The sequence below is a fragment of the Babylonia areolata genome, chromosome 17 (genome assembly GCF_041734735.1).
Source record: "Babylonia areolata isolate BAREFJ2019XMU chromosome 17, ASM4173473v1, whole genome shotgun sequence".
Taxonomy (NCBI): domain Eukaryota; kingdom Metazoa; phylum Mollusca; class Gastropoda; order Neogastropoda; family Buccinidae; genus Babylonia; species Babylonia areolata.
In genome coordinates, this window is record NC_134892.1 from 6,866,954 (window position 1) to 6,894,453 (window position 27,500).

At 42.0% G+C, this 27,500-nt stretch overlaps 1 protein-coding gene across 1 annotated transcript in view; it reads right to left on the reverse strand.

The window, feature by feature from the left end:
• LOC143291615 (uncharacterized) overlaps positions 1–27,500 on the reverse strand; it is a 47,963-nt gene that overhangs the window by 4,254 nt on the left and 16,209 nt on the right. The window contains exons 3-9 of the mRNA XM_076601569.1: positions 25,812–25,948; positions 19,843–19,999; positions 14,564–14,857; positions 9,015–9,296; positions 6,524–6,850; positions 3,449–3,586; positions 1,207–1,239 (exon numbers count right to left, since the gene is read on the reverse strand). Coding sequence (XP_076457684.1) covers positions 1,207–1,239; positions 3,449–3,586; positions 6,524–6,850; positions 9,015–9,296; positions 14,564–14,857; positions 19,843–19,999; positions 25,812–25,948 — 1,368 coding nt within the window. The remainder of the gene's footprint in view (positions 1–1,206; positions 1,240–3,448; positions 3,587–6,523; positions 6,851–9,014; positions 9,297–14,563; positions 14,858–19,842; positions 20,000–25,811; positions 25,949–27,500) is intronic.

The window sequence follows — 27,500 nt, forward strand, 5'->3', positions numbered from 1 at the left end:
CTGTGTTCGGACACATCCATGTACAGCCACTGACACCACTGTCTTGCTATAGGCAGATGCCTGGCCAGTAACCGAGGTCCCGTGTGCAGCATGCATTTAGCGCACGTAAAAGAACCTACGGCAACAAAAGGGTTGCTCCTGGCAAAATTCTGTAGAAAAATCCACTTCGATAGGGAAAACAAATAAAACTACACGCAGGAAAAAACAAAAAAAAATGGGTGGCACTGTAGCATAGCGACGCGCTCTCCCTGGGGAGAGCAGCCCGAATTTCACACAGAGAAATCTGATGTGATAAAAAGAAATACAAATACAAATATATGTCTTGTTGACACTCCAGGAAGGCCAGACAATGGGGCAAATCCTCCAAAACCATCCCCCCCCCCCAGCCCCCACCACTCCCCTCCCTGAACAAATAGGCAAGACAAGATATATGGCTTGTCGACACTCCAGGAAGACCAGAAAATGGGGCACATCCTCCAAAACCATCCCCACCCCCCCCTCCCTGAACAAACAGGCAAGACAAGATATATGGCTTGTCGACACTCCAGGAAGACCAGAAAATGGGGCACATCCTCCAAAACCATCCCCACCCCCCCCTCCCCTCCCTGAACAAATAGGCAAGACAAGATATATGGCTTGTCGACACTCCAGCAAGTCCAGACAATGGGGAACATCCTCCAAAACCATCCCCCACATCCCCTCCCTGAACAAATAGGCAAGACAAGATATATGGCTTGTCGACACTCCACTCACAACCAAACTATACGGCAGCCAGGAAGAGGTGGGAAAAACAACATCATTCATCGCCCAAACTGGACTGACGGTGTAGCTGTGAACGCTAAGAAGAAGAAGAAATCATTGTGGTGATAGCCCTTCACCAACAAGCGCACTCATCAGCTAATGCACAGTCAAATGTAAAGCCTCCTAAAACAGGTATCCTGAAATGTTGAAGCAATCTTCATAAAAGCAGGAATGAATACATGAATAGAGACAAGACATTAAAACAACCGCTGTCTCTCTCTCTCTCTCCCCCACACACCCATCTCCACCCTCCCTCAACCCCTCCTTTTCCCTCACCACCCACACTGCATGCACATGCACACATGCACTCCTATGCAACCCCCCCGCACCCCCCCCACACACACACAAACACACTCTCTCTCTCTCTCACGCATACCCTGACAGATTGTCACTTCTAATTCTCACCTGCTGAAGTGTGTAACTTTTCTTTGTCTGGATCTGTAAAAAAAAGAAGAAAAAAAAGATACAAACATAAATGATTTATTAAAACATTAGCCCTTTAAGCCCTGACCACCACTTTACCGGTTGTAGAGAAAAATGACAAAATGCCTAGCCACCAGTTGAGCGGTGCGTAAACATTTGTGTCGTGTTTTGCTACTGGTTGACTTATATTGAAGAGCCAATCCGAAAAACTGTAATATTCTGACGTCAGTGAACGTAGTACCAACATGGCCGCGCCTTTTCACTGTGTTTTGTGTATGTGCTTTGGATAAAAAAGATCGATTTCAATATAAGTCAACCAATAGCAAAACACGACACAAGTGTTTACGCACCGCTCAACCGGTGGCTAGGTATTATGTCATTTTTCTCTACCACCGGTAAAGCGGTGGTCAGGGGCACTCTTTTTATATCTGCCGTGACATATTAAATACCAATTATTTGCAAATTTTGGCTCAGGAGCTCAGGCAGAACGGTTAAAATTGCTCAGAAACTCAGGGCTCAAAGGGTTAGTAATCTTCATCCAGCACGTTATCCAAAGCTAACAAAAGCATATACTGAACTTTATACATACTCATCTTCTGATTCATATTGTTTTCTTGCTCAGTTTATATATGTGGGGAAGAAAAACCAACCTGACCCCACTGTTCTGTCAGTCTGAAAGAAGAGAAACAGTAAACAAAGACATGTGTATGTTTCATTTGTTTGCTACATGTGTGTGCGCATGGCCCCAAATATTTTACAACCATGATTTCTTGACGAAATTGTTTAATCTCAGATCAGATCTTGGTTACAAGGAACAATTAAAGCAGAAATCTCTGCAGTCCTGTCACTACACAGATTTAAGTCTTTAGAGTCAAAGAAATTCAATCACAACTTCAGTCCAACAATGTTACCAAAACAAGCAACACACACACACACACACACACACACACACACACCATGTTTAATAATGATTTGCAACTATTCAAGACGGGCGCAATAGCCAAGTGGTTAAAGCGTTGGACTGTCAATCTGAGGGTCCCGGGTTCGAATCACGGTGACGGCGCCTGGTGGGTAAAGGGTGGAGATTTTTACGATCTCCCAGGTCAACATATGTGCAGACCTGCTAGTGCCTGAACCCCCTTCGTGTGTATATGCAAGCAGAAGATCAAATACGCACGTTAAAGATCCTGTAATCCATGTCAGCGTTCGGTGGGTTATGGAAACAAGAACATATCCAGCATGCACACCCCCGAAAACGGAGTATGGCTGCCTACATGGCGGGGTAAAAACGGTCATACACGTAAAAGCCCACTCGTGTGCATACGAGTGAACGCAGAAGAAGAAGAAGAAGAAGCAACTGTTCAAACTTTAACATACTGGCAAGTACATTCTGGATGCAACTTAAAGCTACACACCCTTTCTAACTTTTATGAATTTACTGAAAACTGTGTTTTCTTCCCAGCGCAAAATAAACTGCATAAACCGAACAGACATAATTTTGCGTGGTATCCATTTGTTTCAAATCACAATATTTCTGGGACATTCTAAAACAAAATGAAATTCTTCCCCAACACTTCCCATATAACACTCCTTGCAAATTCTGTTTTCTCACTAAAACACACTAACCTTTATAAACCAACTGCTTTCAGAACAACCCTGATGACAAGTGTCAGACTACTGCCAAAGACACGCATACAGGAGATAAGCCTCCCGATTGTTTTTCTCAAACATAGTGTGTAGGGGAGGTAGTGGGAGTGGGGGGGTGGGGGGGGGGGGGCTGAGAGAGGAGGGGGGATGGCTTGGGAAGAGCAGTTGTGGGGTGTAATCAATAGCCAATAAAACCGTGCAAATGATGACACTGCAACCCCCCCCCCCCCCCCAAAAAAAAACAACCAAAAAACAAAAGCAAACAAATACTTTCATTCTTTTGTCAGACTTCTCTTCCTCATTCCATGGCAATAACCGCAGGAAACAAAGAACTACACGAAAATGTCCAGACAACACAGCTCATAATAAAAGACTGTAGTATATACGGGTTGTGTTTTTTTTTCTAAATCGACAAAAAATAAAATATATCAAAATTAAAACAACATTAAAATCTATATCAAAACAATACTGAAATAATATTCAAAATACACATATCAAAAATGTAATATATTGAAATGATATCAAGATGAAAAAAAAAAAAAAAAAAAAAATCAAGAGACTCTAAAAACAACAATACCTTTCCTCCTTTTCATGGCAACGACGACGACAAGAATGATGACAGCGATGATGACAACGACAGCAGCCAATCCACCCACGATGGCTCCAGTGTTGGATTCCTCTTTGGTCCCCGGATCTGGTGCGTCCGTCACTGGCGCTGGGCAAAAACAAACAAACAAACAAACAAAAACAAAAAAACCCATTAATAAGTACACAAGGTTTATTATTATTATTATACCACGCTATCATTATCATCGTCTCTTTTGGAGGGGGGGTGGGGAGAGGGGGTTGGGGGGGTTGGGGGTTCTCTCTCTCTCTCTTTTTTTTTTTTTAATGAACATATACATTATACAGGTACATACTTTCAAACAGGCAAAACGAAAATAAACAACAAAAAAACCAAAACAAAACAAAAACAAGTGAGGGAAAAGGAGGGGTTGAGGGAGGGTGGAGATGGGTGTGTGGGAGAGAGAGGGAGAGAGAGAGAGACAGCGGTTGTTTTAATGATTTGGTACCTATGAAACGGATAAGCAAAAGATACACACACACATTGTCATCATCATCACCATCATCATCAACACAGATGCTTCACAGAGAAGTCAGCTTCCACTTCCCACCCCCTGACCTCCTCATGTTCCACTTCTTTCTCATGCCCCCCCTATCAACAATTCCTCCCCCCCAGACAAATGCAGGAAGTATTGGCTTTTTGTTTTGTTCTTTGCAGCGCCATGGGTGTATGCGTGAATGGATATGAACACGTGAAACATGTCGAGTTTCTGTCAGAACGTGCATTTCAGTACATGTGTGCATGTCAAGCATACACATGCACATGTGTTCATTCACTCCTTGAATGGCTTTTTTGACTCACTTGTGTAAACAAAGTGAGTCTATGTTTTAACCCAGTGTTCGGTTGTCTGTGTGTGTGTGTGTGTGTGTGTGTGTGTGTGTGTGTGTCCGTGTGTCTGTGTGTCCGTGGTAAACTTTAACATTGACATTTTCTCTGCAAATACTTTGTCAGTTGACACCAAATTTGGCATAAAAATAGGAAAAATTCAGTTCTTTCCAGTCATCTTGTTTAAAACAATATTGCACCTCTGGGATGGACACAAATTTTTTTTTTTTTTAAAGCCTAATTATATGCAAACTGCATTTACTGTTATATTTATATTTTTTGTATTCTCTAAACTTGGCACTTTGACCTCTTATTCTGACATAACAACAAGAGGAGTCATTATTATCATTTTTTGTTCAAACAGGAACTTCTTTTGCCAAGCATGGAAATTTTATTTATTTTGCAAACGTTTTGGTGCAGAGTGTAAAAAAGGGAAATTACTCTGTAATTAATGCTAGGGGACTTAATTTATCACAAGTGAGTCTGGAAGGCCTTGCCTCTCTTGTTTTATTTTCTTTTCTTTTGTATTACAAATATCCGTCAATGACACAGAAGTCAGCTTCTCACTTCTTCTCAGTTGTTTTTGTCTGAATTACAGTAAAGTTCGGTCTATTGAGCACACTGGTATATAAGCCGCACCCACTAAATTTGGAAAAAAATGTAACTTTATACGTACATAAGCCGCACCGACTTTTAAGCCACACTTATTTCCAGTACCAGAACACATACTGATACTACAGAAAAGCTGTTGATACTGTAGGTTATGAAATAAACACAAGCGGGAACAACACAAAGAAAAGCAAGCGAAAATACTGCTAGTGCCACAAAAAAATAATAAATAAACACAACGAAAATAAGATCCATAATTTAGGGATAGTCACATTTACTCAACGTCATCCTGCTCACTAAATCCACTAAAATCTTCGTCTTCAATGTCTGAGTTGAAGAGAACCAGCACAGCTTCCTCCGCCATCTTGTCACTGACTTCAGCCTCACTTTCACTTCATGAACATGAAGGTGGAGGTCGCTGCTGGTTCGTCGCTTGCACTGTCGTCTGCTAGGTCGATCACCTTCAATTTGAAGGCTGCATCATAGGCATAACGTCGTGTTTTCGGCATGATGAGGGTGTACGCTTAAGCAGAGTAGAACTGAATGCTGATCTGAAGGCTTTAATGTGTGCGGATTTGATTTATAAAACGTGAACAGTTAGCACACTATCTTGAAGCTCATCCAAACATTCATGGACAGAAATCATGATTTTGGTGAGTTGAAGGGCAGCTAAGAATAGACGAGAACGTGACACTCCCGGGATCGTTAAAATCCGCAAATAAGCCGCATCATTGTATAAGCCGCAGAGGTTGAAGCTGGAGTAAAAAGTCGCGGCTTATAGACCAAACTTTACGGTAAATTAACACATTCACATTGAAAAGATTTTTTTTGTATTTTAAATGTTATTCATCATGGTAAACACCTTACATAGGTACCAAATCCACCACAAATGTGATTCATCATGGTGAACACCTTACATAGGTACCAAATCAACCACAAATGTGATTCATCATGGTAAACACATTACATAGGTACCAAATCCACCACAAATGTGATTCATCATGGTAAACACTTACATAGGTACCAAATCAACCACAAATGTGATTCATCATGGTAAACACTTACATAGGTACCAAATCCACCACAAATGTGATTCATCATGGTAAACACTTACATAGGTACCAAATCCACCACAAATGTGATTCATCATGGTAAACACTTACATAGGTACCAAATCAACCACAAATGTGATTCATCATGGTAAACACCTTACATAGGTACCAAATCAACCACAAATGTGATTCATCACGGTAAACACCTTACATAGGTACCAAATCAACCACAAATGTGATTCATCATGGTAAACACTTACATAGGTACCAAATCAACCACAAATGTTATTCATCATGGTAAACACATTACATAGGTACCAAATCAACCACAAATGTGATTCATCATGGTAAACACTTACATAGGTACCAAATCAACCACAAATGTGATTCATCATGGTAAACACTTACATAGGTACCAAATCAACCACAAATGTGATTCATCATGGTAAACACCTTACATAGGTACCAAATCAACCACAAATATTTTTTGTCCTTTTTTTTTCTCTTTTTTTTTTCCAAGCATGACGCACCATGTGCTTACCTCTGTACAAAACCTGCAGAAGGAACTCTCCTTTGCCTTGTTTATTGGTGACTGACACTTTATAGACACCTGCCACGGAATCGCTTGTGGCGTTGTTCACAGTCACCGTGCACGATGACTGGTAGACGGGGTTCGACTTCTGCTGGCACTCTCCCGCCAGTTTGATGTGCTCCACATCGACGTCAGTCTCTTCAGACGTGCCGTTCGGCCCCAGGTAGTGGAAGGTGACACCGTCCGGCACAGGGTAGGCGGTGACGTTAAAGCTGCGGGACACGGGCTGGTCGTTGAAGTTCAATTCTCCCACGTCTTTCTGCCCTCTTGGGTAACCTGTGTGGTGCGTTTCAGCCATGAGATTACATTTTGAAGATTTTTTTTTTTTTTTTTTTTTTAATTTTAGCAGGCGCAGCAACTGAATGAATGGTTAAAGCGTTTCGCTTTTACTCTGAGGCTCCTGGATTCGAACCCAGGTTGTGGCGCAGTGACGGGTACTGTACAAGTTGCAGCCCACAAGCACAGAACAAGAAGAACAGATTTATTTCATACAACTTCAATATCGTATAAACATAGTGCCCTTTTTTTTTTCCTCCTGTCGTTGGGAGAAAATAATGTGTGGGAGAAAAGTCTGAATAGTATTTATTATAAATAGTATACATCACAGAAGCATCGTGAAAAGATGTCCCTCTGTAACAGTACAGTACAGTATAGATATTTATGAAAAAAAACACAAAAAAACCTGCAATGAATTCATCTCACAGAACATGTATCACAGAAGCCATCTCAACGCCTCTCCTCCCTGTTGCCAGGAGAAAATTCAGTGTGGGGAAAAGTCTGCAAAAGATTGACTTTATCAAATGTAATCACATAAACATATCAAACAAATATTTTTCTGTAGCTGGAACTGGAATCGACACAGCTTAGCACAGGACAATACCACACAACAAAGCACAGCATGTGTCTCTGGGAGGGACGCTCACTCAGTCTGGCTCCGCGACTAAGCCATTATTGCCGCTAGTAGGGGGCTTAGTAGGTGGTGTCCTAAGTATGTTAAAACAGAACAGGCACCACTGAACACCACCAAAGTGACTCAGCAGCAGTGCAGGGTCTCCTCTGGTGTGTGGTCTCCTGGCGACCTAACATCGATGGTTCCCTGTGGACTGTGACGGACGAACCTGGGTGTGGCCGTGTATGGGGGAATCTAAATGAGCGGCGTGGGAGTAATGCCACTGAAACGGTGCAGATGAAAAAAAAAAAAAAAAAAAAAAGCACAACATGTGTATGTATGTGTATGACAATCAGTCATGTCCGACTATGACCATCAGAACAGTAGTGGAGGCAACTGCTGTCTCAACTATTCAGAGAGTGTCTTGCCCAAGATACATCCCCACTCTCTCAGCCAAGAGGGCTAAGGGAAAGTCAGCGTTTGTATGGTTCCAAAAGGCCAACTAGCCACCAAGGCTGCAGCACAAAGAGCCAGTGCAACCTTGCCTCCTAGTTTGAGATTCACAGTACCTTACGAAGGCTAAGCCGTAAATGAAACTAGGAACCAAGATGGCATGCGTTTGCAGTGCATTTACTACTTTTAGTACTTCACAAAAGATTTAACGCTGTAAATGAATTCCCACTACGGTAGAGAAACCATTGATGTTACAGCTCTCACTTTGCTTTTGGCCCTTCTGTGAGATTTTTTCTGTCTCTGACACAAGCTGAGGACTGAGCCGTAGTATGCTACAAAATATCCTCACATACAAAACAAAGCAACACAGTGCAGTATAGCAATACATATAAAAGCATCACTTCCGCTGTGTACTCACACTAATAACAGCCAGCAACAAGGAAGAACCAGTGAACGGCGGTCCCATCCCACTGTCTGCTCTACACGCATACTGACATCATACAAAAACATCATGAACTAACATCACACATGAAAACCTCACTTCCGCTGTGTACTCAGGTCAAACAGCCAATGACTGGGCTGAACCACTGACTGGACGCCCAGTCTCACTGTCCACTCTACAGACGTACCAACATCATACGAAAACGTCACGTACTGACATCACACATGAAAACATCACAGCCAGCAACAAGGAAGAAGCAGTGAACGGAGGTCCCATCCCACTGTCTGCTCTACACGCATTCCGACATCATACAAAAACATCATACACTAACATCACATATAAAAAAAAATGTCACTTCCGCTGTATACTCACATCAAACAGCCAGCCGACCGGGAAGTAACCAGTGACAAGTGGCCCCACCCCACTGTCTGCTCTACACACATACTGACATCATACAGAAACGTCACGAACTAACATCACACATGAAAACATCACTTCCGCTGTGTACTCAGGTCAAACAGCCAATGACCGGGAAGTAACCAGTGACAAGTGGCCCCACCCCACTGTCTGCTCTACACGCATACTGACATCATACAAAAACATCATACAAAAACGTCACATACTAACATCACACATCACTTCCCCTGTATACTCACATTGAACAGCCAGCGACCGGGGAGAACCAGTGAATGGAGGTCCCATCCCATTGTCTGCTGTGCACACGTACTGCCCACTATCCTCACATCTCCCCACCACCTTGTGGCTGAGGTGAGTTGTCTTGTTGGCCAGCACAGTGTTGTTGTCTGTCTTCACCAGACTCAAGGTGGGGTCAGGGCGTCCATTGCTGTTTTGACAGGTGAAGTCGACAGGGCGGTGTTCGTCCACGGTCCGATTACTCTGACGTCCGTTCAGCCCCAGGAACACTCCTGTGGGTGGATCTGAAACAAGCTGCTCGCTGTTATTCGAAAGACTCAATAATTATTCCTGGTTAAATCCAAGGATGTGGTCTCCACTCTGGGAGGGACGCTCACACAGTCTGGTTCCGCGACTAAGCCATTATTGTCGTTAGTAGGGGGCTTAGTAGGTGGTGTCCTAAGTACGTTAGAACAGGCACCACTGAACACCACCGAAGTGACTCAGCAGCAGTGCAGGGTCTCCTCTGGTGTGTGGCCTCCTGGCGACCTAACATCGATGGTTCCCTGTGGACTGTCGACGCTGGAACTGCGACGGACGAACCTGGGTGTGGCCATGTATGGGGGAATCCAAATGAGCGGCGTGGGAGTAATGCCACTGAAACGGTGCAGATGATGGGGAAGAAAAAAAAAAAAAAATCCAAGGATGTGGGTGTAAAGTCACCCTCACTCTGTTTCTTCTCCACAAGTTCCTGATTTCTGTTTTCCTACACTGTCAACTTATTGGGATCAGAACTTCCCCTACTAACCTTACTTCTTTGATGGTAACTGCCAGAGTCAACCAATCCAAGCATGATCTAATTATACCAGTCACTGAGCCGGACAAGTAGGGTAAATCTATCCAGTTTGTATAGCACAACTGCAAGATGTAAACTGAAAGAGTCAACAATTCAAACATAATGTATACACACCAGGCAAACAAGGCGGGTAAAATTATCCATTTTGCCTAATATAACTGCAAGATGTCAACTGAAATAGTCCACCTGAAAACAGAGTATGACTGCCTACTTGGCAGGGGTAAGAACAGTCGTACATGTAAAAGCCCAATGATGCATGCTATTATCACTATCATTATTATTATGAGCATTTACGCCTAATCTTGAAAATAAGCCCTAGGCATTTACAAACAGAGCACATACGTAAATATCTAAAAGGAAAATTGAACACAAGATATCAAACATTATTAAAAATTATTCATCCCCCCCCACCCCCCACACACATACACCAACAACACACACAATCACATGTGCATGCACACACAAGTCAGCACACATTTATAGATAGTACAGAATCAAAAATACAACCAACAAATTCTGAAACTGTCAAAACTCACTCATTCACTCACAGTCACTATAGCTCATACTGAAAAGGGATGAGCTGTTGAGAATTATTCAGGAGGGGGAAAGGTGGGTCTTCAGACTGGACTTGAAAGATTGCAGCGAAGATGACTGATGGAAAGGCTGAGGAAGTTGATTCCAAAGAATGGGGGCACTGGTATGAAAAAACTGTGTTGGCCATGCGTTTCGGTTCGAGCAGGGGGGGATCCTAAGCATGTAGGTGTCAGAACAAGAGCGGAGTTTGCGTGAAGGTATGTAAGGATGAATGAGGTCAGAAAGATACTGTGGACCAGAAGCCTCAATGGACTTGAAACAAAGATAAATAACTCTCTTCTTGTACTGGGAGCCAGTGTAAAGCATGTTGGAGAGGAGAGACGTGATCAAATTCAGATGAAGGAAAGACAAGACGAGCAGCATGGTTCTGGACTTTCTGAAGCCTAGCAATGAGGTAGGTGGGTGAACCGACAAGCCGGGAATTACAGTAATCCAGGTGGGACAGCACAAAGACACAGAGGAGAGTTTTGGTTGCATCTTCAGTCAGGAGATGATGAATGGATGCAATTCTGCGAATTTCAAAGTAACATAGTTTGCATATATTTGCAACATGCTGCTGATAGGAAAGAGACTGGTCGAGTATGACACCAAGATTGCGGACAGAAGAAGAAAGAGGAATGTCGGTGCCACTGAGGGAGACTGAGGAAGGGAGAGAGACAAAGAAAGTTTTTGGGGATGATAATCATGATTTCAGTTTTATCCTCATTTAATCTAAGCTTGTTTTCAGTCACCCATGTCTTCAGATCAGAGATGCAGGCCTGTGTAGAGTCAGTGAGAGAGGGAAGGAGAGACAGAGGTCCCAACAGATACAGCTGGTTGTCATCAGAAAAGCTACGGTGGGACAACGAATGATGATTGACAACGGTGGAAATCAGTTGTGTACAGAGAACAAACACAATGGGCCCTAGCACAGAGCCTTGTGGCACACCAAACTGTATGTCGGACGGGGAGGATGAAAGACCACAAACAAAAACAACATTGGACTGGTCAGACAGATAAGAGTGGGACCATGAGAGAGCAAGATCGCAGATTCCAAAAGTGCCGATTAAGATGGTCGAGGAGAATGCGATGATCAACAGTATCAAAGGCGGCTGAAAGATCAAGGAGGGAGAGAATTGATGTTTCGTTATTGTCAAGAGAAGTTAATAAATCGTTCGCAATTTTGAGAAGGGCTGTCTCAGTGCTATGACCGGCGCGGTAAGCAGACTGAAATGGGTAATTCAAGTTATTGGAGGTGGTCAAGAAGTTGAGTAAGGACAACTTTCTCAGCGACTTTTGAGAAAAAGGGAAGATTAGAAACAGGTCTGTAATTCTTTAGTGAGTCCGGATCGAGACTGGGCTTTTCAAGCAGTGGCCGTAAGATAGCAGACTTAAACACAATGGGAAAGGAGCCAGACAGAAGACAGTTGTTAACAACAGTAGTGATCTGTGGAAGAAGTGTGTCAAGGCAGTGGCTGAGGAAGGAAGCGGGAAGCGTATGTTTTAATGCTTGACTGTCAGATAATTCTCTTGACAGTGTCAACAGAGACAGGCTGGAAAGAGATTGGGGGGGGGGGGGGAGGGTGCCAAAGAAAGGTGGGTCGGGAAAGACAGAGGAGGCGACAGAATGAGAGTTGAGAGCCTGACAGAGGGCCAGGATCCTACTGGTGAAGAAATCTGAAAGTGCTTGTGGAAGTTGGGGGGGTGGGATGTTGGTGGGAAGGGAAGAGGGGTGGAATCTGCCAAAGAGTTTGTTGGTGATCATACATAACATTTTGGAGGTGTCACATGCAGCAATTTTGACATCATATGTGCAGACCTGCTAGTGCCTGAACCCCCTTCGTGTTTTAGTACATGCAGTTTTAGCAGCATGTACTAAAACACGAAGGGGGTTCAGGCACTAGCAGGTCTGCACATATGTTGCCATTATGTACAAAATAATGCTAATTTTTCTGACGGGCGCAACAGCTGAATGGTTAAAGCGTTGGACTGTCAATCTGAGGGTCCCGGGTTCGAATCACCGTGACGGCGCCTGGTGGGTAAAGGGTGGAGATTTTTACGATCTCCCAGGTCAACATATGTGCAGACCTGCTAGTGCCTGAACCCCCGTCGTGTGTATATGCAAGCAGAAGATCAAATACACACGTTAAAGATCCTGTAATCCATGTCAGCGTTCGGTGGGTTATGGAAACAAGAACATACCCAGCCTAAAACGGAGTATGGCTGCCTACATGGCGGGGTAAAAACGGTTATACACATAAAAGCCCACTCGTGTGCATACGAGTGAACGCAGGAGAAGAAGAAGAAGAGCTAATTTTTCACCTCCAATCACCACACCCTCTTACTGTTTGATCGTGTCCATGGGAATAAAGCTAATAGAACAAATGCTTGTAAATGCACAAAATAGCTTCTGATAAGTATTTTCTTCACTTTGGAGAGCAAAAAAATAGGAAACGAGAAGTGACACTATATACAAATGGGGAAAAAAAATGTCAAGAGATAACACTTGGAAAAAAAAGAAAAAAAAGAAAGAAAGAAAGAAAAAAAAAGGAGTGATGCAGTCACCAAAAGTTGTGTCTATTGTTATTCACTAACAGTGTAGTTCTGCACAGAACGGTAGAGTTGGATACATGTTTTGCTGTTTCGTCAGGCTGGCAGAGTCTGTCACAAAGAAAAGTGCGACTCCACATTTTTAGCACCAGTTTGGGGACCTGCTGCATTTTTCACACCCACGTTAACTCTTGCTGCTGTGTGCCGCACAGACATGGCACTTCCTGTAGTTTTTTTTTTTTTTTTTTTTTTTCTGCCACCGGCCTGATCAGAGGAAGGAGATTCAGTTTCAGTTTCAGTAGCTCAAGGAGGCGTCACTGCATTCGGACAAATCCATATACGCTACACCACATCTGCCAAGCAGATGCCTGACCAGCAGCGTAACCCAACACGCTTACTCAGGCCTTGAGAAAAAAAAAAAAGGTGAATAAATAATAGATAAGCGTACATAAATAAGTAAATAAATAAATAAATAGAGGAAGGAGAGGGCAGGGAAACTGCTCATTCTGCTTCCCACTGACGAGGGCCTGCTGAGTCTGCTGAGGAGGGGCAGCAGAGGATGGGTGTGTGTGTGTGTGTGTGGTGTGTGTGTGTGTATGTGGTGTGTGTGTGTGTGTGTGGTGTGTGTGTGTGTGTGAGAGTGTGTGTGTGTGAGAGAGAGTGTGTGTGTGTGGTGTGTGTGTGAGAGTGTGTGTGTGTGTGTGTGTGTGGTGTGTGTGTGAGTGTGGGTGTATGTGTGTATGTGGTGTGTGTGTGTGGTGTGTGTGTGTGTGTGAGAGAGAGTGTGTGTGTATGTGGTGTGTGTGTGTGTGAGTGTGTGTATGTGGTGTGTGTATGTGTGTGAGAGTGTGTGTATGTGGTGTGTGTGTATGTGGTGTGTGTGTGTGTATGTGGATTGTGTGTGAGTGTGTGTATGTGATATGTGTGTGTGTGTGAGAGTGTGTGTGTATGTGGTGTGTGTGTGTGTGAGAGTGTGTGTGTATGTGGTGTGTGTGTGTATGTGGTGTGTGTGAGAATGTGTGTATGTGGTGTGTGTGTGTGTGAGTGTGTGTGTATGTGGTGTGTGTGTGTATGTGGTGTGTGTGTGTGAGAGTGTGTCAGTGTGTGTGTGTGTAGTGTGTGTGTGAGTGTGTGTGTATGTGGTGTGTGTGTGTGAGAGTGTGTGTCAGTGTGTGTGTGTGTGGTGTGTGTGTGTGGTGTGTGTGTGTGGTGTGTGTGTAGGAGAGTGTATGTGGTGTGTGTGTGTGAGTCAGTGTGTGTGTGTGTGTGTGGTGTGTGTGTGACAGTGTGTGTATATGTGGAGTGTGTGTATATGTGGAGTGTGTGTATATGTGGTGTGTGTGTGCATGTGGTGTGTGTGTGAGAATGCATGTGTGTGTGTGTGTGTGTGTGTGTGTGTGTGGAGGGGGGGGTCACACTTTTCAAAGTAAACAGTCTTGTACTGAACACTGAGTTCAGATAACATCCGGATAATTAAAAAAAATAAATAAACAAACTTGTAACTTACACCCAATACCGAATCTGACAACATCTCAGATAATTCAAAATTAAACAAACTTGTCACTTAAACCCCTACTAAATCCTGTCACTTACACCCAACTTTGAATTCGACAGCAGATCCATTCATGTCCTCTGTCCACTCCACGTCACACCGGTACCTGGTGTGCTGATGATCATTGCGATGTAAGGTCAGTGACAAGGCCAGACTGCTGTTACCATAGCCACCATCTTTGATGATGGCATGGTTTCGGTGTCCAAACTTCATCCACCGAAGACGTCCAAAGGGCTCACCAATGGTGTCCGTGGTGCACATGCAAGAGATCGTTGTATTCTCTGGAATGTATCCCTCCCCTCCGCAGCCTGAGACGGCAGGGACTGCTGGCTTTTCTGGCAACATATTATAAAGCGTGTGGTTCATAGCTGGAGATCTGTATCTGTATCTGTATTACTTTTTATCACAACACATTTCTCTGTGTGAAATTCGGGCTGCTCTCCCCAGGGAGAGCGCGTCGCTATACTACAGCGCCACCCTTTTTTTTTTTTTGTATTTTTTCCTGCGTGCAGTTTTATTTGTTTTTCCTATCGAAGTGGATTTTTCTACTGAATTTTGCTGGAACAACCTTTTTGTTGCCGTGGGTTCTTTTACGTGCGCTAAGTGCATGCTGCACATGGGACCTTGGTTTATCGTCTCATCCGAATGTGTGTCATGATGAAAACTAGTAAAGCTAGTTCAAGTATTTCTTCATATGTGATGGGCAAGCAACGAGAACTGCTGCACTGGCTAGCGCTGTTACCTTTTGAACCCATTCAGGATGGACACGCACATTTTTACCTGACGGTCTGTAATATTTGACCTAAGAAACCACAACTAGCGATGGAATGTTCGCACACATCACTGAACATCGTATTCACTGGGAGCACATTCATACGGCATGGCAGTCTTGCCTTTCATTAATATGATGTTCAGTAATGCGTACGACCACCCTTTAATTGGTCGTGGTTTCTTTGGACAAATAAGACACATATGGTGTAAACGCGTGTACCGTACTGAATGGAATGTCTGTGGCCTGGACTTTTTTTTTTTTTTTTTTTTTACTTTTTTTCTTTGCCCCACTAAGATAACATAAGATAAGAATAACTTTATTATCTCCAACTGGAGAAATTTGGTCAGGTGCATTATCACAACATAGACAAGTAAACAACATGGGGACCATAACTGTAAAAGCCAACAACAGCCCCTACAAATATTATGAAGATACAAATGTAAAAAATATCACATACATCGTTTCATACATATATCCACACACTGCAGGTAATAACTAGTATTCTTAATGTAAAAACAGAAAGAATTAAGAAACATTATTTGAATATAGTTATAAACATAGCCTACTATACTGCACATTGATTATAATAGACAGATAAGAATATAGATGAATTGCGGAAAACCACAACCAGATAATCAGCACACCCCCAGCACACACACCCGCCTCACCCCCCCCCCCCCCCCACCCCACACATGCGAATAACTATCTGCATCAGCCATTACTCCTACACCACTCATTCAGAGTGCCCCATACACAGCCACACCCATGTCCATCTGTCGCAGTGCCAGTGCAGGCAGTTCACAGGGAAACCATCAATGTTAGTTTGCCAGGAGGACACAAACCTTTTTTTTTTTTTGACTCACTTGTGTAAACAAAGTGAGTCTATGTTTTAACCCGGTGTTCGGTTGTCTGTGTGTGTGTGTGTGTGTGTGTCCGTGTGTCTGTGTGTCCATGGTAAACTTTAACACTGACATTTTCTCTGCAAATACTTTGTCAGTTGACACCAAATTTGGCATAAAAATAGGAAAAATTCAGTTCTTTCCAGTCATCTTGTTTAAAACAATATTGCACCTCTGGGATGGGCACACAAAAAAAATAAAAAAAGAAGCCTAATTATATGCAAACTGCATTTACTGTTATATTTATATTTTTTGTATTCTCTAAACTTGGCACTTTGACCTCTTATTCTGACACAACAACAAGAGGAGTCATTATTATTATTTTTTGTTCAAACAGGAACTTCTTTTGCTAAGCATGGAATTTTATTTACTTTGCAAACGTTTTGGTGCAGACGGTAAAAAAAAGGGAAATTACTCTGTAATTAATGCTAGGGGACTTAATTTATCACAAGTGAGTCTTGAAGGCCTTGCCTCTCTTGTTTTTCTTTGCCCCACCATCTGCATCAGCCATTACTCCTACACCACTCATTCAGAGTGCTCCATACACAGCCACACCCATGTCCATCTGTCGCAGTGCCAGTGCAGGCAGTTCACAGGGAAACCATCAATGTTAGTTTGCCAGGAGGACACAAACCTTTTTTTTTTTTGACTCACTTGTGTAAACAAAGTGAGTCTATGTTTTAACCCGGTGTTCGGTTGTCTGTGTGTGTGTGTGTGTGTGTGTGTGTCTGTGTGTCCGTGGTAAACTTTAACATTGACATTTTCTCTGCAACTACTTTGTCAGTTGACACCAAATTTGGCATAAAAATGGGAAAAATTCAGTTCTTTCCAGTCATCTTGTTCAAAACAATATTGCACCTCTGGGATGGGCACAAAAAAATTAAAAAAAAGAAGCCTAATTATATGCAAACTGCATTTACTGTTATATTTATATTTTTTGTATTCTCTAAACTTGGCACTTTGACCTCTTATTGAGTCATTATTATCATTTTTTTGTTCAAACAGGAACTTCTTTTGCTAAGCATGGAATTTTTATTTATTTTGCAAACGTTTTGGTGCACGAGTGTAAAAAAGGGAAATTACTCTGTAATTAATGCTAGGGGACTTAATTTATCACAAGTGAGTCTTGAAGGCCGTGCCTCTCTTGTTTTGTTTTTTTTTGTTTTTGTTTTGTTTTGTTTTGTTCTAAGCTGTGAATTTTCCGAGGGCAGAGACTGCTTGCGTGGGTGGGTGGGGGGAGTCTGTATTCTCTCTCCTCTGTGCTGCTAGCACTTGGGTTTTGTGTCTAACTGTAGTACTGCCAGAGCCTTTTTATAAAAAAAAAAAAGGGTTTTACTGTAGGACTTTATAAGGGTTTACTGTAGGGGTTTACTATATATGGGTTTACTGTTTGGCTTTACAGCATGTTGGGCTTTACTATATGTGTTTACTGTTGGGCTTCACGACATACAAAGACCTCCTGTGGGGCTTTGCAATACGTAAGGGTTTATTGTACGGCTTTACTGTACAAATGTTTACTGTACGGCTTTGCTATTAGTAAAGGTTTTACTGTAGGGCTTTACAATTTATGGGTTTACTACAAGGCTTTGCTATAATCACAAGCCTCTATTACAAAGCTTTGCTGTTAGGCTTTACTATACAAGACTACCGCAATGCTTCAGACGTTATGAGGCTTTACAACAAGAATTTACTGTACTTTTACTATAAGGCTTTAACTCACTCAGTACGGCCAGTCCTCTCTTCTCCTCTACACAGACCCCTCGGATGTCCAGTGGGTGTCTGAATGACCCAACCTTTAGCTTCCGTCGTCAGAATTGTGGTATTCTTTGTCAGCATTCACGTCTTCAATATAAGAGCCTTCCGCTTGCAATATTTTGATGATGGTAATTGGGGTGAAACGCTGTTAACGTCGTCTCTTTCGCCGTTCGTATGGAAAGAGTTAATACAGTATTTTACTCTCTAGCTCTTAAGGCTTTCTTTTCTTTAAGAATTTACTATATAAGCCTTTACTGTGTGGCATTACTACTTGAGTGTAAAGCTTTACTAGTTCACTGAGAGCTTAATTTCATTATTGAATTTGACTTCATAAACTTATAAAGCTTTCCTGTGAAATTTCGCTTTCTGGCTTTACTGTATTAGACTCAGCCTATAGGTTACTACACAAGTTTGATTTTACAAAAGGCTTTACTGTATAAAGCTTCACTGTGAATCTTTAGTATCAGACTTTTACTGTATATATAAGGTTTTACCATAAAGCTTCACTATAAGGCTGAATTTTTACAAGGGTTTACTATGTAAGACATTACCACAAGGCTTTACTATTGGGCTTTACTCTAACGCTTTACTTGAAGGCTTTGGCTAAATATTACTATTGGACTATACTATCAGGCTCTATTGTATTTACATCAAAGCTTGACTTACAAGGCTTTGGCTTAACATTACTATGGGGCTTTATTACAGGGCTTCAGGCTTTACAAGAGGCTTTACGACAAAGGCTACACATTTTCCACTTTTCCAATGCCGTCATCAAAAATCCAAGTCTCTCCAACCTGTCGGTTAGAGGGATGAGTCTTGGTGTCTGTGAGTGTTAGACTGCAAACTGTTGTTTGCGTGGATCCTATCTGTGTTGTGGGTGTGGGTGTGGGTGTGGGTGTGTGTGTGTGTGTGTGTGTGTGTGTGTATTTGGTCGTGGGGTTAAATCTCGGTTGTATAGGCCTGGTGTGTTAAGGGTGGAGATTGTTCCAGTCTCCTGGGTCAAAGCATGCGCGCTTTCATGCATGCACAAATCTGATGATGCGAGTGTGTGCCTGCCTGTTTCAATGTGCGTATGCATGTGCATGCATGAATAAGCAGACAGTGTGTGTGTGTGTGTGTGTGTGTGTGTTAGGGAGAGAGAGACAGAGAGAGTGTGTGTGCGTCTGTGTATGTACATGCATGTGTTCATCACCCGTCACTTACAACACCTCACTAAATTATACCATCCAACACCTCATTCCATTATACCATCCAACACCTCACTGAATTATACCATCCAACACCTCACCTGTCACTTACAACACCTCACTCAATTATACCATCCAACACCTCACTGAATTGTTCCATCCAACACCTCACTCAATTATATCACCTAACACCTCACCTGTCATTTACAACACCTCACTCAATTATACCATCCAACACCTCATTCCATTATACCATTCAACACCTCACTGAATTGTACCATCCAACACCTCACTCAATTATACCATCTAACACCTCACCTGTCACTTACAACACCTCACTCAATTATACCATCCAACACCTCATTCCATTATACCATCCAACACCTCACTCAATTATACCATCCAACACCTCACTCAATTATACCATCCAACACCTCACTCAATTATACCATCCAACACCTCACCCGTCACTTACAACACCTCACTCAATTATACCATCCAACACCTCATTCCATTATACCATCCAACACCTCACTGAATTGTACCATCCAACACCTCACTCAATTATACCATCCAACGCCTTACTCAATTATACCCCACACCTCACTCAATTATACCATCCAACACCTCACCCGTCACTTACAAACACCTCACTCAGTCAATCACTTTGTCAGTACCAAACCTAGTTTCACCATCTGCCCACTTACTGATGCGCACAGTGCCAGCATCAACTGCCAAGCGCCCAGGGAGGAGAGTGACGGTGTAGTTGTACAGACCACTGGTGGTGGGCAAAGGTTGATGAGTCAGAATACATCCTGTCCGGTAATTGTCTTTCGTTAGATTCACAGTTTTCTTCCAAGACCCCTGCAACCAGAGTGAAACAGCAAGCAGATAAAGCTGCAGGTCTCTGACCAGGCTGCATAAAATTCATCATTTCATTCATTCATTTTGCCCATCGCTCCTGGTGGAGCAAAGGCCATCGACGACCCCTCACCATCGCACTCTGTTCTGGGCTGTTCTGGCCGTTCCAGTCCAGTTGGTCCCCATGCTGCTTCAGCTCTGCCTCGGTGTCTCGCCTCCAGCTGTTGCGAGGCCGGCCTCTCTTCCTCTTTCCCTGCGGGTTCCAGGTCAGGGCTTGGCGTGTGATGCTGGACGCTGGCTTCCTGAGGGTGTATCCGATCCAGCCTCACTTCCTCTGCAGTATCTGCTTGGTCATTGGTTCCTGTCCCGCTCGATCCCACAGATCTTTGTTTCGGATCTTCTCCTGCCATCGGATCTTGTAGATGGGCCTCAGACAGGTGTTGAAGAATGTCTGAATCTTCTGCTGCATCGTCTGTGTTGTCCGCCATGTCTTGCATCCGTAGAGCAGAACTGACTTCACATTGGAGTTGAAGATGCGGTGTTTGGTATAAAATTACCCTGCTTTAATTAATGAAAAAGAGTGGCAAATCAGAAGCTAACAAGATTGTTCAGCATTTTATCACAAGCCAGTAGAGCAGAAAAGAAAGAAAGAAAGAAAAACAAGAGAGGCAAGGCCTTCAAGACTCACTTGTGATAAATTAAGTCCCCTAGCATTAATTACAGAGTAATTTCCCTTTTTTACTAACTGCACCAAAACATTTGCAAAATAAAAAAAAATTCCATGCTTAGCAAAAGAAGTTCCTGTTTGAACAAAAAATGAAAATAATGACTCGTCTTGTTGTTGTGTCAGAATAAGAGGTCAAAGTGCCAAGTTTAGAGAATAAAAAAATATAAATATAACAGTAAATGCAGTTTGCATATTATTAGGCTTCTTTTTTATTTTTTTGTGCCCATCCCAGAGGTGCAATATTGTTTTAAACAAGATGACTGAAAAGAACTGAATTTTTCCTATTTTTATACCAAATTTGGTGTCAACTGACAAAGTATTTGCAGAGAAAATGTCAATGTTAAAGTTTACCACGGACACACAGACACACGGACACACACACACACACACACAGACAACCGAACACCGGGTTAAAACATAGACTCACTTTTTTTTTACACAAGTGAGTCAAAAAACTACAACAATTGGTGGTATGACTGAAGGGAAGCAACAACATCAAAGTTTGAGCCACAGGTTCTTAAAATGGGACCACAGCCAGATAGTGTCTGTGTGTGTGTGTGCGTGCGTGTGTGTGTGCATGTGTGTGTGTGTGCGTGTGTGTGTGCATGTGTGTGTGTGCGTGTGTGTGTGCGTGTGTGTGTGTGTGCGTGTGTGTGTGTGCGTGCATGCGTGTGTGCGCGCGTGCGTGTGTGCATGTGTGTGTGCGTGCGTGCGTGCATGTGTGGGTGCGTGCGTGTGTGCGTGTGTGTGTGCGTGCTTGTGTGTGTGTGTGTGTGCACGCTGAAAGTCAAAATGTTATTTCATGATGGAACATCAAATAAGCAGCAACTGCTTTCTTACATCAAGCCAACCAAACAAAAAAAGAAGAAAAAAAAAGGAAACAAAATAAATCTAAAAGAAAAAAAACCCATACAAATATGAACAAATTTCATACCAGCATTTCACACTCATAAAAGGAAATGCAAACACACATGCTCATGCATGATTTCTTTGCCCATACCACATTTTACAGACTTGTTTCCCCATATAACACAAATACACAACCAACACAAGCATGCACAAAACAATTTACTCAAGCAATAAATGAAGCAATAGACTAATATGTAATAGGCTAGCTTTACTGCCAATCTTTTTTTCTTTTCTTTTTTTAATAATCAATGAGTGTGTGTGTGTGTGTGTGTGTGTGTGCACGCGTGCATGTGTGTATGTGTGTGCATTCATGCGTGCCTGATTTAGTGATTATATCCAACTCAAGCATTATCATTGTATCCTCTACACTCAAAAAGAGGTTAAAGTATTAAATCTGTGTGTGTGTGTGTGTGTGTGTGTGTGCGCGCGCGTGCGTGTGTGCGTGCATGTGTGTGTTGTTTGTGTGTGCATTCATGTATGCTTGATTATATGCAAGCATTATCATTGTATCCTCTTAACTCCAAAAGGGGTTAAAGTATTAAAACTGTGTGTGTGGGCGCGCGCGCGTGTGCGTATGCATGCGTGTGGGTGCGTGCGCACGCACTGTGTTTTCATGGAGATAAAAACCGCTCACTGTCAGCAGTTAGCCAAACCTACAAATCACAAACCGCAGATTAAGGAAGCATGCAACAATCCAGTTCAACTGCGCTGCTTTTTCTGTGTATGCGGTGTAAAGCACACAACAAAAGAACCTAAACCCTTAGAGCTGCAGTTTCAGTTTCAGTTTCAGTTTCACTTTCTCAAGGAGGCGTCACTGCGTTCGGACAAATCCATACACGCTACACCACATCTGTTGAGCAGATGCCTGACCAGCAGCATAACCCAACGCGCTTAGTCAGGCCTTGAGTGCATGCTTACATATTTGTGTACCTATGAAAGTGGATTTCATTTTATATAATTTCGCCAGAGGACAACACTCTCGTTGCCATGGGTTCTTTTTCAGTGCGCCAAGTGCGTGCTGCACACGGGACCTCGGTTTATCGTCTCATCCGAAAGACTAGACGCTCAGTTTGATTTTCCAGTCAAACTTAGGAGAAAGGGCGAGAGCGAGAACTGCAGTGCCACGCCCATTGACTGAACTTGACAGCCTGGGCCACAGCTACAAAAAAAAAAAAAAAAAAAAAAAAGCAAATGACATGTTCATGTTTGTATTTTGCGGCTGAATCACAACTAGAGCATACACTAGAAACACAAAGTTTTTTTTTGTGTTTTATTTTTTGACCGGTATTTATTATATATACTTCATCTATCACCTATCCATAGTCAGGAACCAAACTCTATGCGCTTTACCAACACAGTGTCATTTGCACAATAATCTGCCCACCTGGGAACAGCAGCTGCCTCTGGGTGCTCATCATTTGTCTCCTGTGTTATTCAGTCAAGCTAGTCATGTACACACACACGCACACATACAGACACAGGTGTATTATATTGCTGGAGCAGATTATACCAAGAAATTCTTACCAAGGACAACTCTCTTGCTGCCATGGGTTCTTTTACATGCGTTTAGTGCATGTTATACACAAGACTTCAGTTAATCGTCTCAACCAAATGTCTATGAGTATGAGTTAAACAAGGAAACTTTACAGAGTCACTTACATACAGAGAACAGCTGATCAACTCTTGATTCATCATGGTCTACAGCGTGTTCTGTTTACGCACGCAACAGTGTTGTTTTCCCATTTTACTTTCAATAATTATAACACGATATGCATGTTATCTGTCTGGGTAGCTTTCATCTAAAATGAAACATGAAGACAGAATGCGCAAGTCATCTTTCCTAAACATAAGGCAGTAACATGTGACGCCGCACGCGAAAATCATGGATAAGTCGCTGGAGTAAATTTCACGTAACACGCTGTGAAAGTGACAAGGGGTGAAAATATCAAATCTGAGTTTTTCAAATTATTCAGATTCTATGATTCTTTTTCTATTAAATTTCCAAGTATTATAAAGAAATATAAAGTGTTAGTGCTTTATTTTGATGTTTTCCCATTGGGAATTGGTGATCAAGAGTGGCAGGGGAGAAAATAGTGGTAAGTGTGGGATTAAACCCAGTGCACTCAGATTCTCTCGCTTACCTCAAAGCCAACAATGTTTATTTTTTGTACATCAAAGAAAAATAACAGGCTGATAATATACAGTGTGACTGTCTGTTTTTTGTAGATCATGAGCCCCATTATGAATTTTTTTTCAAAAAATCAAGAGCTAGGACCAGTCACAAGGTGTGTTATTGATATTTAGTTTATTCTGCTTATTCATCATATCTATCTGTGTGTGTGTGTGTGTGTGTGTGTGTGTGTGTGTGTGTGTGTGTGTGTGTGTGTGTGTGTGTGCTGTGTTCTCCTTCCATCAGTTGGAGGAAAGACTGGGAAGAACTTTCACAATATAATACACAGAAGTACATACTTCATTCTTTTCACGTCAACCAGAAAGTCACGCAAGAATTTTCACACTGTATTTCATACAGATGTACATGTTTCGTTCTCTTTACATCAGCTGCAAAGTTGGGTACGATTTTTCACACACGACATGTAACTCCCCTCCTCACTGCCCCCCCCACCCCCACCCCACCCCTGCACCCCAAGCCAATGATAATACTAAAAAAAAATTTTTTAATTTTTTTTTGAAGCAAACAGCAACATTATCACAAAAACAAGAATACATGAGCCATTATCAGAAAAGTTGATATATCCTGCTTCAAGTGCTTGTCATCGGCACATGATGATGATCTGGTCTAAAACTGAACGATGAAATGAAACCGCAACTGACAACGAACACGGACGGATGCACACAATGGCTGCGACAGGCTTGACCCCCCCTCGCCCCCCACCTTCTTGGGCTATGAGGTTCAGGGTTCAAATCCTCACCACCCTGCGGCAAGTTACCAACCGGTGGAGATATTTCTGACCTCCCTCCCCTGTCAGTCAGTCGCTCAGCAACATAATCTTTTAGCCAGGTCTTTTAGTGCCTTCATTCCCTTCATAAGTAAAGGCACATGCTGGGGACTAAACAGGCCCACTAAAGATCCTCTTATCAATGCCTGGCGTGTGATGGAAATTAACACAATCAAACGTACTCCAGCCCAGAAAATGAAGCATGGCTACTTAAACAACAAGATGACCACAAAAAAAAAAGAAAAAAAAAAAAGGTTGTACACTTAACTGCACATGATGTATGTTACAAACTAGCAAAGCAATCCAAACAACAACAACAAAAACCCATAAGTTATACTACTTCAGTTCTATTGCTCAAACTAAGTATCTTTACTGTGTTTTAAGTGTGGAGTGGGTAAACATGTTCATATGTTCCTACAACCACTCGTGTGATAAACAATTTGTTGAAACAAACAAACAAACAAAAAGACCACTTCTAAATCCTAAATGAAAGCTGTCAAATGAGGTCAGGACATGTCGATGTATATATCCTGCTTCCTTGTTGCACTGTCATGTGTCATGTGCCACATCATGTTGCTTTTATCCCAACCAACCAGCCACAAGGCCAAATTCAGTAAGTAAGCAAATCTGCAAGCAATGCTGTGTGCAAACTTCCCCACATGATCTTCTCACACAAGCTGGCATCTTTAAAAATAAGAGATAAAACTGGCAGAAACAATAGTAAGTATTGTATTAGTCCTTGTCAGAATTATCGGCTTTTGTTTTTGGTGGACCCTAAAATTATTTCAAATACACCCTGTTTCAATTACACCCAAGATTATTCAAAAATGCTTCCAAACATTATTTCAAATAGACCCAAAGATTGTTTCAAATGCTCCCTACATTGTTTCAAATACACAAGAGAATTGTATTCAAATAAATCAGAGAATTGTTTCAAATATGTACACAGTATTTCAAATACATCCTAAAATTGTTTCAAATACATCCTAACATTGTTTCAAATACACCCCATGTTTCAAATATGACCTGGAATTGTTACAAATCCACCATGTTTCAATTACACCCAGTGACTGAAATACCCTTTAAAATTCTTTGAAGTACTTGGAATTGGTTTGAAACTCACAACTGTGACAACAACCTGGATGAAGTATAGATATATATCATAACAATATTATGATAAGAAATGGATTACATGCTGATAAGAAGATGCATGGTTACTGACCAGGCCGTGTTGTTCCCATGTACAACTGAATCTTCCCCGGGAGGAGTTAGCTCCAGGTTCCAGGTTGCAGCTTGCATCCAACTTAAACCGTGATGATTCTGTTCCTGGTCTGGCATTGCAAGTGCCCTTTGCTGGGACTGGTACACACAAACACACACACACACACAAACATGCACACCCAACCACACAAACATGCATACACACACACACACATACACACACACACACAAATCCACACCCACCCACCCACACACATACACACACGTTACAGTCACACAGAAATAACAATCATGTATTACATGTTAGCCACATGCAGCCACACTGCAAATATATCATGACCTATTGCGTGCTGTTGCCACACTGCAAACATGTCATGACATATGATATTGCATGTTTCCACACTTCATTGGTATGCATGGTGTATAAAGAAGGGGAGAGATTGAAAATATGAGACAGAGAGACTGAGAGACAGCAAGAGAGATGGAGAGGAACACAGAAAGAGAAAATGCACACACATTTAAAACTCATATATCTGAAAGAAAAAAATCTTCAGAAGACCATAAGATTTTTGCTGTTGCAAAATGACAATCACAATGAAAATTAGTAATCTAAGCATAAAAAAAGAAACATACAGGCCTATTCTTAAAAATTATCTATTATTCATCATTCATCCAGACCACTTTGAAATTTAATTGGTAATACAAGACAAGATCAAGAATACAACCATCAACTAATCATTTCAACCATCCATTCTTTCCCAACCCAGGCCCATGATTTTTTTTTTTTTTTTTTCAGTGTGAATAATACAGTCAGCCAAACAAAACTTTGAATTAAGCTTAGTGAGAGAAGAAATCTACAGTGTTAACTGATGTGTTACAGTACAAAGAAAGGCAACTAATTGAGAATGCAAATTTTGCTTGTGCGAAATTGATACTGATGTCATTATAATTAGTTCTGTTTTATCGTCCTAAATTCTGGGACCGTCCTATTTTACAATCAATTTTTGTGCATAGATCATTAAGCTTATAGATGAAACGATATTACCCTTGCCTAGATGCTGCAGCCCATATTCTGTTGCTTTTTGACTTCGAACGTCAGGTTCTTTTACTCACCGAGTTTCGATGATTCGGTCACTATATAAACTAACATGTCGCCATTTCAGTTCCTCTTCCCGGTTTTTTTGTTTGTTTGTTTTTTTGTTGTTGTTTTGTTTTTTGTGTGCACAAACAGTGAAAATGTAGACAAAAAGCATGGCTTGAGTCAGTGAAACGACAAGCGTGGGTTCGAGTGTATGTTTTGGTTCATTTCGCGTCGAATTGTGCCGATGTCTTGATTAATAATGAACACGCAACATATGTTATTTTTCGGCAAAACACGCCAAGTTTTTCGTTTAAATAGGTGCAATAATTTAGGACATCAAAATAGAACAAACATAAAGCTGGCAAAATACCGACAGGCCCTCAAACCACACGCACACACGAGCAAACCAAACTATTCACTCCCTGCGTCAAGTGAACCGCGGCACACTGTTACTAATTGTGTTCCTCGCCTTACGCAACAAAACATTTTGCAACATTTAGCGTCGGCTTCTTGTTGTTTTGCTGAAATTTCGTCAGCCGATGATTCATAACTCACTTCTTGGCAGGAGTCAGTATAACCGACATTATTTAGATCTGGGAACGAAATAGG